The sequence below is a fragment of the Nansenia antarctica genome, assembly GCF_963989245.1.
Source record: "Nansenia antarctica genome assembly, contig: SCAFFOLD_188, whole genome shotgun sequence".
Classification (NCBI taxonomy): Eukaryota; Metazoa; Chordata; class Actinopteri; order Argentiniformes; family Microstomatidae; genus Nansenia; species Nansenia antarctica.
The window spans coordinates 62,501-75,000 of record NW_027663321.1 but is presented as its reverse complement, the minus strand read 5'-3'; the positions used below and the strand labels follow the sequence as shown (position 1 = coordinate 75,000).

The window sequence follows — 12,500 nt, the reverse complement described above, 5'->3', positions numbered from 1 at the left end:
ATGTGTCTGTTGCCTAATGAGTGAATGAATGAATGAATGGTCTTTATTGTCATTGATATAGTACAGGTACCATACAACGAAATTTGGGAGGAGGGGCTCCCCTGGTGGTAGGAAAAAAAATACTAAAAACAAGAAGGGAAAGGAGCTGGTTTACATAAATAAAGGCTATGTACACTATCCACTATACTTGGCTGGGCTTTCACACTGCGTCCTCTGGTAACTTGGTTTAATCCCATGGCTGAGGTTTCTTGGCGTGCTTTGGAAGAGGGATTGACATTCCCTCTCACTCTGAAGGAGGTGCTGTTTTCCAACACTCCACCTGCTCAGTGTAGGCGACGGTTTGGCCCAATTGTTTCTCAATTAATCAGTGTCTGGCGAGCAATGACGAAAACATGCAAACTGCCCTCTGGATGGAACCCCTGCTCACCAATATTTAATAATGATGCACTCTTGATTGGGGGGCGTCCGATTAGATTCCAACAATGGGCTGACAGGGGTATTCATTCATTGGGCGATGTTATTGGGGATAAAGGTCTTCACTCTTTTGAAGAGTTACGAATTCAGTTTAATTTACCACGCTCCTCCTTTTTCTTTTATTTACAACTAAGGGCTGCCATGAAAACCTATGGGGTCCCATGGAAGGAGCCACTTCACAGGCACCCGGTGCTTGTTGTTCTGGACAGGGTGGGTAGTACGAGGGGCTTAGTTTCCACATTATATGGGTACTTCCTGCAGAAAACATACCTGCCATTGGCAGTTGGATCGGTATGGAAGGTGGACATTCCGGACTTAGACCTAGAATTTGACTGGGATAAAGTGTGGTCAGATGTCCTACAAACATCAAGGAATCCTGATCACCAACAAATTCATTATAATTGTATTCATAGGACTTATATGACTCCTCGGAAGATGTGTACTATGAAAATCATAAATGACCCCAATTGTACTCTGTGTCCTCTGGGGGTTGTGGGCACATTTATTCATATGATTTGGGAGTGTCCAGAGGTTACAGAGTTTTGGGTAATGGTCGCTTCTAAACTTTCTGCTCTGCTCTCTGTGACTATACCCCCTTCTCCTTCTGTATTGATCCTCAATGATATTTCCCTGTTACCCCTCCCTCAAACTAAAAAACGCATTCTGTTTGCTGGTCTGACGGCAGCAAAGAAAATGGTTGCCACGCGTTGGAAGCCTCCACATTCACTTTCATTTAAACAATGGGGTTTAAGTTTTTTGGATGTTGTTTATTTGGAACTCTCTACAGCCCGTATGCATGGTGCTAAAGAGGCAAATATTAATTTGTGGATATCCACAGCTGTCGATCTTAAAAATCTTTTGAGTTGAGTGTAGGTTATCACAATTGTAACTGACTTGTCCTCTGGTCCCTGGGGTGGGTGGGTGGGGGTTATTTGATTTACTTTCTTTTTCGTTTTGGGTCCCGACTTGTAATGTATGTCCCTAATGAAGAAATACGCTCCTCAATGTCAATGAAGTGTTTAATGACAAAGATGAAAACGCCCTGCAAATATACAAACAATAGAAGCATGAATTGAGATAAAGTATAAGCAGGGTAAATGTAATATATATAACTTAACCAGAAACATTCGAATAACCAACTTACAGGAACTAGGTGGGGAACTCAATAGACGGCCACCGTAACATGAACGTCTGACACTAAACAAATAATAACATGGCCGACTCCTGACTGAGCCGGACAGCATAGCAAACGAGATACTGCCACCTAGTGGACAGGCGGTATACCCTTCATCCCCCCCAGTCCGGAAAGCTATAAACTGAAATAGGTAACCGGACTCAGTCCCGCGTCCAACGGCCTGTTTCGGGCTCGTAGTGCTTGGGTGGCTCCCTTGTACGGCTAGGCCGCGTAGGACGGGGCAGCGACAGTGGCGACTGCGACACTAGAAGCGAAGCTTTCGGGGTGGCATCAGTGTGTACAGGGTCGCCCTGGGACCCGAGGCCAGGGGCCGCCTCACCAGCAGACGCCGGCAAGGAGGAACCCAGGGCCGCGCCACAGGGTCCATCCGCCAGCTGCTGGACGATCCCCTGGGGCACCACCGGGCACGGTTGGACAGGTAGGGAGCGGTGTACCCAGGGCGCAGGTGGAGGGGACATAGCAGCTGGCTGCTGAGGAGCATAGGGGGTGTAGCCACGGAGGAACCGCCGGTTGCGTAAAGTCAGGCGTCCAGACCCATCAACCTTAACCCGATACTGATCGTGATCACGTGACTCCACCACCACCCCTGACCTGTCCCACTTGTTAGGGCTAGGGCCCTGCTGGTTCTGGAGGAACACCCTCTCACCAAGTGCCAATGGGCGGAGTGGCTTCGAGTGAGCCTGCAGGGACTCAAGTGGTACGGGACATCCGGGTCCGAAGGGCATCCTCCTTTGCCGCCCATGCTTGGCGCCAGAGCGGTCGGATATGTGGGTTCGAGAACTTCTCAAGCCTGTTGACGAAGGAAAGCGAACTTCGAAGGGGGTGACCGAAGATAATCTGCGCCGGTGAGAGGTTGCAGTCGGGGTCAGGCGTGTTGCGTAACTGTATCATGGCACGCAGAAAGCGGTCATGATCGAGACTGCCAGTCGGGCCAGTGTTGGACATCAGGAGGCGCTTCGCAGACTTCACTGCAACTTCCGCTCTTCCGTTTGACTGTGGGAAAGCAACAGAGGACACACGGTGTTTGACGCCCCACAAACGGAGGAAGTCCTGTGTCTGGCCTGCTGTGAACTCCGGACCACCGTCGCTCGAAAGTTCCTCCGGCACGCCAAAGGAGCCAAAGAACGCACGGAGGTGGCGAACCAGCCCAGCTGAGCCTCCCATATCAGTGCCTGCTGTGGAGCATAGGACCTCCACCCAGCCCGATAGTCGATCTCCGATAACTAGGAAGTGACGACCTCCATAGTCAAAGAAGTCAGCAAACACCGCCTCGAATGGGGTGGACGGTGGCGAGGATGGCAGGGGGGGCGTGGCTGCTTGTGACGGAGCGTTCCGGTTACAGTCCGCACATCCGTACCTGGCGGCTCGGATGTCCTCTGACATCCCTGGCCAGTAGACTATGGCACGGGCCTGTTGCCCCATCGCCGAGATCCCTTGGTGGGCGGCATGGAGGTGTCGAAGGACGCTGTCGCGGAGGGATGGAGGGACCACGACGCGGTCATGATATAGCAGGACGCCGTCCTGTGCGTAAATGGACTCACAGACTGGTGATAGACTCGCCAGGGCGGGGTCGTTCATATCAACCCTGTCCCCATGTTCGATCAGGTGCAGAAGGTGGCTGAGGCATGCATCACTTGCTGTTTCTCGTGCAAGGACGGTCCAAGAGACGGCTCCGAGCTCTTGTGCATCGGCGCGGATGGAAGCCATAAGTGCTGACTCCACGGCGTCAGGCACGCCCGGCAATCCCAGTGAGAGGCCGTTCGCTGAGCCTGATGGAGACGGATGTCTTGAGGTTGCGTCAGCGGCATAGTTGCTCTTTCCAGGCAGGTGCACAATGTCGAAGCGCCATGGGAGGGTACGCTGCTTGAGTCTAAACAGGCGTGAGTTCGTTATCTCATCTAGCGTACGGTCGCCAAAGATCTTCACCAGGGGCTTATGGTCTGTAACTACGACGAGGTTGTCGCTCCCCTGCGTGAAGTACCGTGCTTGCTCCAGACCCCAGGCCACGGCTAGGGCCTCTCCTTCGATGGCCGCATAGCGCTGTTCGGCCGGGGACAGGCAGCGTGAACCAGCGAGGGTGATCCTCCATCCTCCCGGGCAGCAGTCTGGTATGCCCGAGGCGCAGCTACAATGTTGTTGGAGCAGGAAGTAACCAATACCGCGCTTGGACCAGTCAGGGCGGAGGCAGGTGCGCTTCTGCATGTCGTAGATCTCCACGCCCTCACGGATAGCCCCGACAATAGCACTTTTGGACGTTTGGAAGGCTTCCTCCAGTTCGGGTGACCATGAGAATTTACAGCGTGGGCTGAGGAATGGCTTGAATGGAGCCATCGTGTCGCGCAGCTGGGCATAGTTCGACACCTGGTTGACAAGGCCGAACCAGCTCCTGACATCCGTCGTGGAGTCCGGGGTGGGGAAGTCTCGGATAGCGTCCAAGTACTTGGGGAGTGGCTCGATAGTAGTGTCCGACACCCTGAAGCCAGCGAACTCGACGTCCCTCTCCGCAAACTGGAACTTGTCCGGGTTCAACACGATGCCTGCCCGGCCGACACGAGTAAGGAAGTCGATGGTCCTCCACCAGTAGTACCTAGATAGCTATATTGTAATTTGTGTGTTGTGGTGTGGTTGTATGGGCTGTTGGGGGCGTTGATTGCAGGATGTGGCCTTGCTGTCTTGTTTTGTCATTATGTTTGTTTGTTTTAAAAGAAAATAAAGAAACATTTGATCACAAAAAAAACAACAACACTTTTGGCCTCCTGAACAATATCCCTACCCTCTCTGCACAAGAGCTGCGCAAGAGAGCAGCTGATCTCCAGAGGAGACACTCAACTGACCTGGAGTTAGACTTTGTGGAAGAGGTTGTCCAATTCAAAGAGTTCATCAGCAGCGATGATACATCTTCTGCAAGAGAGCTTTTACAGTCCCTGAGGAAAAGAACTCTGCAGGCCATCTTTCCAAATGTGGATATTGCTTTGAGGCTTTACCTGCCATTACCTGTCACTAATGCAAGTGGTGAGCGCACTTTCTCCAAGCTGGGACTGGTGAAGAATAGACTGAGATCCACAATGGCACAGCACAGGGTCAATCATCTGACTCTGATGTCGCTTGAGAGTGACCTGCTTCGGAAAGTGGATTTTACTGACCTGATCAAGGACTTTGTTGCAAAGAAATCCAGAAGGCATAACTTCTAAATGGTAAGCATCTATCTCTTATTTTATGGATGTAATTTGGACTGTTGCTGTATTGATTTTGTGTCACTCATTCACACACACACACACACACACACACACACACACACACACACACACACACACACACACACACACACACAGTGGGTGTCAAGTTATGTGTTGGTTTTCTGTGCTTGAAAGGGCTTTGACCGTTTGACCAGAGTTTCACTGGGACTCCACTCTTTTTGCATCCAATGACCAGACAGCAATTATCTTTCTCCTTTTATTTTGGACTTAATGTTGTCTCTTTTTCATCAGAATTACAAGTAGTAGTAGTAGTAGTAGTAGTAGTAGTAGTAGTAGTAGGTGAAAAACCTTGAAAAGGTATAAACACAAAATATAGCGGCTAAGAAACTATATGAAAGAATTTACAATGCAATAAAACATTATACATTTACAATGCAATAAAACAATCCAAAATTATGCACCGCCCCTTTAACTTCACCATGAACTGAAGTTGATATCAAACACCCAACAGCAACCAATTGGCTATCAAACAAATCCAAGATATCAAACAAACAACAACACACATCCAAGTCATCTCACCGTCAGCCACTCTGGTCTCTGCAAACAGTTGGTTGAGCACAGCACTGCAATAGGCACATGTTCCTACCACAGTGTGTTTGTTGAACTGAATCCTCCACTGTGGGACTGCAGACTAAAGGGAGTGGTGATTGTTCAGGTGAGCTGCTGGGTGATTTGTGAATTGATTTCAGCTGTGCAGGCCATGACTGTCATCTCATGTTTCTCCTCTGGGGGGAATGGGAGCCAAACCCATGTTGGGATGGCTGAGTTTCTCTAGGGAGGAGAAATTGGGCTCTTTTTCCTTGTTTGTGAAGGAATGGTACTGTATTTGGTTTCTTGTTGAGTTTGCCAAGACAGTGGGCTAGTATAGTATTGATTAGGCCTAACATCTCTCTTTCTTTCTCTCTCTGCTGAGGGACCACTTGCTATTATTGAGTTGGAGTGGCTATTCAAGTATAGCCTACTCCTAAGTTTTTCTGTTTGATTGATTGATTGAAAACTTTATTAGAAGATTTGCAGAAGTAGGTACATGAAAGTACATATTACATACAAGGTCAACTAACAGGATAAAAACCCAAGAAAGCCACTGGCTTATTTCAATTGGGGTCCTTGATTCTCAATTCATCGTTACATGTAAGACAGACAGAAAAACTAGTACTATCTACAAGATAATACAGACAAATAACTATTACTATCTACAAGATAAACATACATCCATCATGGGAAGAACAATACAACAAAACATAAGGTATGTACAGCGGGTAGGACAGGTGGGGACATACACCACAGGTGGGGGCGGGGGACAAAACACAAAGTATGTACAGTGGGTAGTTCAGGTCTTTTAATCTGATTTTTGTTTTAGAGGGTCCAGTTACGGATTGCAGCCTCCTGTAAATGTTTTTTGAGAGTGGTTTTGAAGGTGGGCAGTGTTTTACACTCCTTTAAGATTATAGGAAGGGCGTTCCACATCTTTACTGCATAGTTTGTAAACGAGTTTAAACCCTTGTTTGTGGTGCAACGCGGTTGAACGTGGTTCGTGGAGCTTCCTCTGGTGTTGTAAGTGTGGACGTTGTTCACTTTTTGGAAGTATGTTGACAGGTACTTGGGTGTCTTTGTGGTGTAGCGTATCTTGAAGACTAGGCCCAGTGCAAGCTGCTGCACTCTGTCAACTACTCGTAGCCAATCAAGGCTCAAAAAATGAGCAGCGGTTAGATGTGTCCTAGGGTTGAGGCCTAGCAGAAGCCTAACCAGTTTATTTTGGGCTGTCTGGAGTCTTGTTTTATGGGCCTTTGTGGTTCTATAGTACCATGATGTTACGGCATAGTCGAAGTGACATTGAATGAGAGCTCCTGATAGGGTCCTCAGTGTGTTTTTACTGACAAGTGAGGATATCCTGTACAAGAATCTAGTTTTATGGTTCACTTTTTTGATTACTTTTGCTGCCATTTTATCTCCGGAAAGATTTGCCTCTAAGATGGAGCCCAGGTATGTAATATCCTCTTTTCTTGTGATATTAATGTTACCCACTTTTATTTTAAAATGTTCAGCCTTTCTGAGTTTAGATGGGGATCCGTATAGGATGGTTTCAGTTTTACCTAGGTGTATTGATAGTTTATTGTCAGCTAGCCAGATGCAGATTCTACTCAGTTCAGTGCTTAGCGCTTTTTCCACCTGCAATATGTCCCTGTCAGAGACCAGCAGAGCCGAGTCATCCGCGAACAGGAACAAATTGCAATTACATGCTGATGACATGTCATTCACATATATTAGGAACAGAACGTGTGTTGTCCTCACAGAACGGCCTTGCTGTTGTGGCTATATCCTTATATATATATATATATATATATATATATATATATATATATATATATATATGTTCTCATCCGTTTTATTATTTTTACCTGTGTTTGTTTTTCTCTCTCACCATCCAAGGAACCTTCCTCCCCTGCCATCCCAGTGTCACTCCCCGCTCCTCCACCATTCCATCCCATCATCTCCGGACAGCCTTCCCAACCTCCCTCCGTTCTCACTCAACATGCCACCCTCTGGATTCTCCCCCTTTCATCACGGACGGACTTCACCCCCTTGCTAGTCCTCCCGGACCCCTCTCCCTGGATTACCCCCTCGTAGTTCTGGACTGGTCAGTACACGCACATTGAACAACAGCCTCCGCATTTACATATCTACACCACATTAGTTTTTGCACGCTAGACACTCGCGCCCAGACACATACTGTAGCTGTCCAATACACACCTCACTTACATTTCGTCTCAGGCACCCACACACTCCCCCCACGTAGGCCCTGTTAGTGTAGGTTTGTTATTTTGTCTGTCTTTATTAAATAATTGTTTTATTATTGTCACCCTTGTCTCTGTGTCCGTCTGTTCTGGGGTTCTGCCACATTTGACCGCTTGGTTCAGGCCTAACACTTGCTTTTTCTTCATGTGCTTTATGCCAATAACATACTCCATTGGGATACGTGTGTTTCTGGTCATAGGTTCTGGTTGGTGTAGTTGTAGCTTAATTTGTATTGTAGGTAGGGGCCCGAACAATGACTCAAGCCCAGGGGCCCCCACCCCCCTAAGTCCAGCCCTGGGTGTGTGTGTCAGTTTAGTTTATATGGTGTGTCAGTTCAGGTGGTCAGGATTACTACACAAACGTGGACATGAATGTACATTTAAAATAATTAGATCTAGATCTTGACAAGTTGTTTTGATCATAAAGTAAAATACTATATTGTTCAGTTCCAGATGCCCGTGACTAAATGTGTTGTGCCTCTGTAGAGACACTGATCTGATCTGTTAGTATTGTAGAACTTGCACTTATTTTTCTTAATGAATTTCAGGTTGTTGATAATGTTTTGTAAAAAGATAATTCATGAATATATATGTACAATAACATATAGTGTGCCTTGCATCCTGCAAGCACACTAATAAACACAACTCTGTCCTCCATAAATAACATGTCAACACACACAGATCACACACGCAGGTTGTAGCTCATGTTAAAGTGTTGGGGGGAGGGGGGGGGGTTTATACATGTTTTATACATGTTCTCACATACAGGTTTACACAACAGGATATCTGTCAGGTCAGACAACAACAACAACAACAACAACAACAACAACAGGATATCTGTCAGGTCAGACAACAACAACAACAACAACAGGATATCTGTCAGGTTAGACAACAACAACAACAACAGGATGTCTGTCAGGTCAACACACACACACACACAGTTCTGCTGGCTCCAGAGCCAGGTGTTTTTTGTTTGTTTCTGTTCACATGAAGCCTTTCACAGGGTGGGGTGGGGCGGGAAGAGTCTGTATATCTGTCTCTGATCTCCCAGCAGCCTCTCTGCCTCTGGCAGCCAATCAGCACGCGAGGCCCAGGGCCGTGGTCCAATCAGCACGCGAGGCCCAGGGCCGTGGTCCAATCAGCAGCCCAGGCCGCTGACAGTGCCGATGCGGTCCACCTTCATCCCAAAGCAGCCTCTGGCGGCCGACTTCCTGCTCCGCCCGCGGAACTTCCTCTGGCTCTGCAGGAAGTCCAGGAAGAACCTGGGGACCACGGCGCCGCGGCCCGCCCCGCCCCGGCCAACAGGCCACGCCCCCTGGCGTGGGGCCGTCAATCCGCGGGCAGCCTGGGAGGAGGAGGAGGGGGAGGGGCTGTCGGCTGACCCCTCGGTGACCTCAGGCTGGGCCAGGATCAGAGAGCTCAGCTGCGCCCCGAACAGACCCTCCAACACCTGGGGGGCAGAGGGGGGGGGGGGGGGGTTGTTTTGATGAGTTAGGGTTAGCAGCAGCATATAAAACACATTGCCTCCAATCTACTCATGGTTTAGGGAGAGAGGTGAGGCTATATAAAGGTCTAGGGTTGAGTTTGGGGTTGAGTTTGGGGCTATGGTTGAGTTTGGGGCTAGGGTTGAGTTTGGGGCTAGGGTTGTGCCGCGTCTGGCCTGCAGAGGGGGCTGCGGGACTGTTGGTGGAGTGTGGATGTCAGTCAGGTCAGTTAGAGTCAGAGGTTAGAGGTCAGGTCAGTCAGGGTCAGAGGTTAGAGGTTAGAGGTCAGGTCAGTCAGGGTCAGAGGTCAGGTCAGTCAGGGTTAGAGGTCAGGTCAGTCAGAGGTTAGAGGTTAGAGGTCAGGTCAGTCAGAGGTTAGAGGTTAGAGGTCAGAGGTCAGGTCAGTCAGAGTTAGAGGTTAGAGGTCAGGTCAGTCAGAGTTAGAGGTTAGAGGTCAGGTCAGTCAGGTTTCTAATCAGATGGCTTTTAACCTGCGTGTTTGTTTCCCGAGGTTAGAGTTGAGTTTGGGGTGAGGGTTGAGGTTTATTCAAAAAGGCCTTTGACTATGTTGTTCATTCTTGTGATTTATTTTGTTTGTTTTTTACTATGTTTTTAACTTATTATGTTTTTAGGTTGTTTTTGTTTTAACTTATGTTTTTACGGTTGTTAGCACTCTGAGATTCTTTTTGAATTAGAAGTGCAATACAAATTAAATGCATTATTATTATTATTTATTATGATGAAGGTGATGATGATGATGATGGTGATGATGAAGGTGATGAGGATGATGATGGTGATGATGAAGGTGATGATGATGGTGATGATGATGATGATGATGATGGTGATGATGATGGTGATAAAGGTGATGGTGATGATGGTGATGATGATGATGATGATGGTGATGATGATGATGATGATGATGGTGATGATGATGATGATGGTGGTGATGATGATGATGATGATGATGGTGATGATGATGGTGATGATGATGATGATGATGATGATGTGATGATGATGATGATGGTGATGATGATGATGGTGATGATGATGATGATGATGGTGGTGGTGATGATGATGATGATGATGATGATGATGGTGGTGGTGATGATGATGATGATGGTGGTGATGATGATGATGATGATGATGATGGTGATGATGATGATGGTGATGATGATGATGATGATGGTGATGATGATGATGGTGATGATGGTGATGATGATGATGACGGTGATGATGATGATGATGACGATGATGATGATGATGATGAAGGTGATGAAGGTGATGATGATGATGATGATGAAGGTGATGATGGTGATGATGGTGGTGATGATGATGATGATGATGGTGATGATGATGATGATGATGATGATGGTGATGATGATGGTGATGATGATGATGATGATGAAGGTGATGAAGGTGATGATGATGATGATGATGATGATGAAGGTGATTATGGTGATGATGATGGTGATGATGATGAAGGTGATGAAGGTGATGATGATGATGAAGGTGATGATGGTGATGATGGTGATGGTGATGATGATGATGAAGGTGATGATGATGATGATGATGATGATGATGAAGGTGATGATGATGATGATGATGATGATGAAGATGATGATGGTGATGATGATGGTGATGATGATGATGATGATGAAGGTGATTATGGTGATGATGGTGGTGATGATGATGATGATGATGATGATGATGAAGGTGACTATGGTGATGATGATGATGATGATGGTGGACGGTGGACGTTGGTGTCATTTGGAGGGAGGAAGCCCTCCCATCTGTGTTCGTCCTGTTTGTCCTGTTGCGTTTCCCGTAGTTGTCTTTCCGGGTTCAGAGCACGCTGGCGTCCGCGTTGGGACTGCCGCTTCTGTTCCCGGTCCTGTCTCCTGTCTTTTTGTATCCTGTCTTTTTGTATCCCGTCCTGTCTCTTTTTGTATCCTGTCCTCTTGTATCCTGTCTTATCCTTTTTGTATCCTGTCCCGCCGACCTCCGCTGCCTTCCACCCCGCCATCTCCTGCCTCTCACCGCCTTCACCACCGGACTGCAATACTCACCGCCTTCACTATCGGACTGCAGTACTCACCGCCTTCACTATCGGACTGCAGTACTCACCGCCTTCACTACCGGACTGCAGTACTCACCACCTCACCGTTCCTGTCCCCCGGCTCTGTGTTGCCGACCGACCCGCTGCGCGCCGCTCTCAGACATCGCTAGCCTGGCCGTGCTGTGCTACTACCCTCGTCCCGGGAGGTAGCTACCGCTCCCTCCCCGGTTCGGGGGTTGCCATCTCCGCAGGTGAGTGTCGGTCCTTCCCAGCCTTCACTCACTGCTGCGCGATTTGGTCGCTGGCATGGCACGGCTAGGCTGGCCGGCCGCGCGGGTTCGGTCCCAGGCTGGCAACGGCAACGGCGGCACCGCCTGTCGTTTTGCCCTGGACTCCCGGCCATCCCACCTGCCCCCACCTCCCCCTGCCCTTCTCTCGTCTCACCTACACTCTGCCGCCGCCACATCCATCGAGGCTCCCAGCAACACCAACACCGGACTCTACACCACCCCCCCCTCCCCATTCGCTGACTCTGTGTTCCATGTTACTCGTTGTTGTTACTTGTTGTTTTTGTGTCTCCCATATATGTGTATCCTATTATTGTCAGCGTCTTTGAGCCATGGAAAAGCGCTATATAAATTCAATAAATTATTATTATTATTATTATTATGATGATGAAGGTGATGATGATGATGATTATGGTGATGATGATGAAGGTGATTATGGTGATGATGATGATGATTATGATGAAGGTGATTATGGTGATGATGATGATGATTATGGTGATGATGATGATGGTGATGAAGGTGATGAAGGTGATGATGATGATTATGGTGATGATGATGATGATGATGATGAAGGTGATGATGATGATGGTGATGATGATGATGATGAAGGTGATGATGATGATGATGGTGATGGTGATGATGATGATGAAGGTGATGATGGTGATGATGATGATGATGATGAAGGTGATGATGATGATGATGAAGGTGATGAAGGTGATGATGATGAAGGTGATTATGGTGATGATGATGGTGATGATGATGATGATGATGATGAAGGTGATGATGAAGGTGATGATGATGATGATGAAGGTGATTATGGTGATGATGATGATGATGATGATGATGAAGGTGATTATGGTGATGATGATGATGATGATGATGATGATGAAGGTGATTATGGTGATGATGATGATGATTATGGTGATGATGATGGTGATGAAGGTGATGATGA

The 12,500-nt window shown here is 47.7% G+C and overlaps 1 protein-coding gene across 1 annotated transcript in view; it reads right to left on the bottom strand.

Moving 5' to 3' along the window:
- Positions 1–8,859: 8,859 nt before the first annotated feature.
- LOC308175144 (C-type natriuretic peptide 2-like) overlaps positions 8,860–12,500 on the bottom strand; it is a gene marked incomplete at both ends in the record, with an annotated part of 4,160 nt that continues 519 nt past the window's right edge. The window contains one exon of the mRNA XM_080550866.1: positions 8,860–9,171. Within this exon, the coding sequence (XP_080406992.1) occupies positions 8,860–9,171 (312 nt within the window). The remainder of the gene's footprint in view (positions 9,172–12,500) is intronic.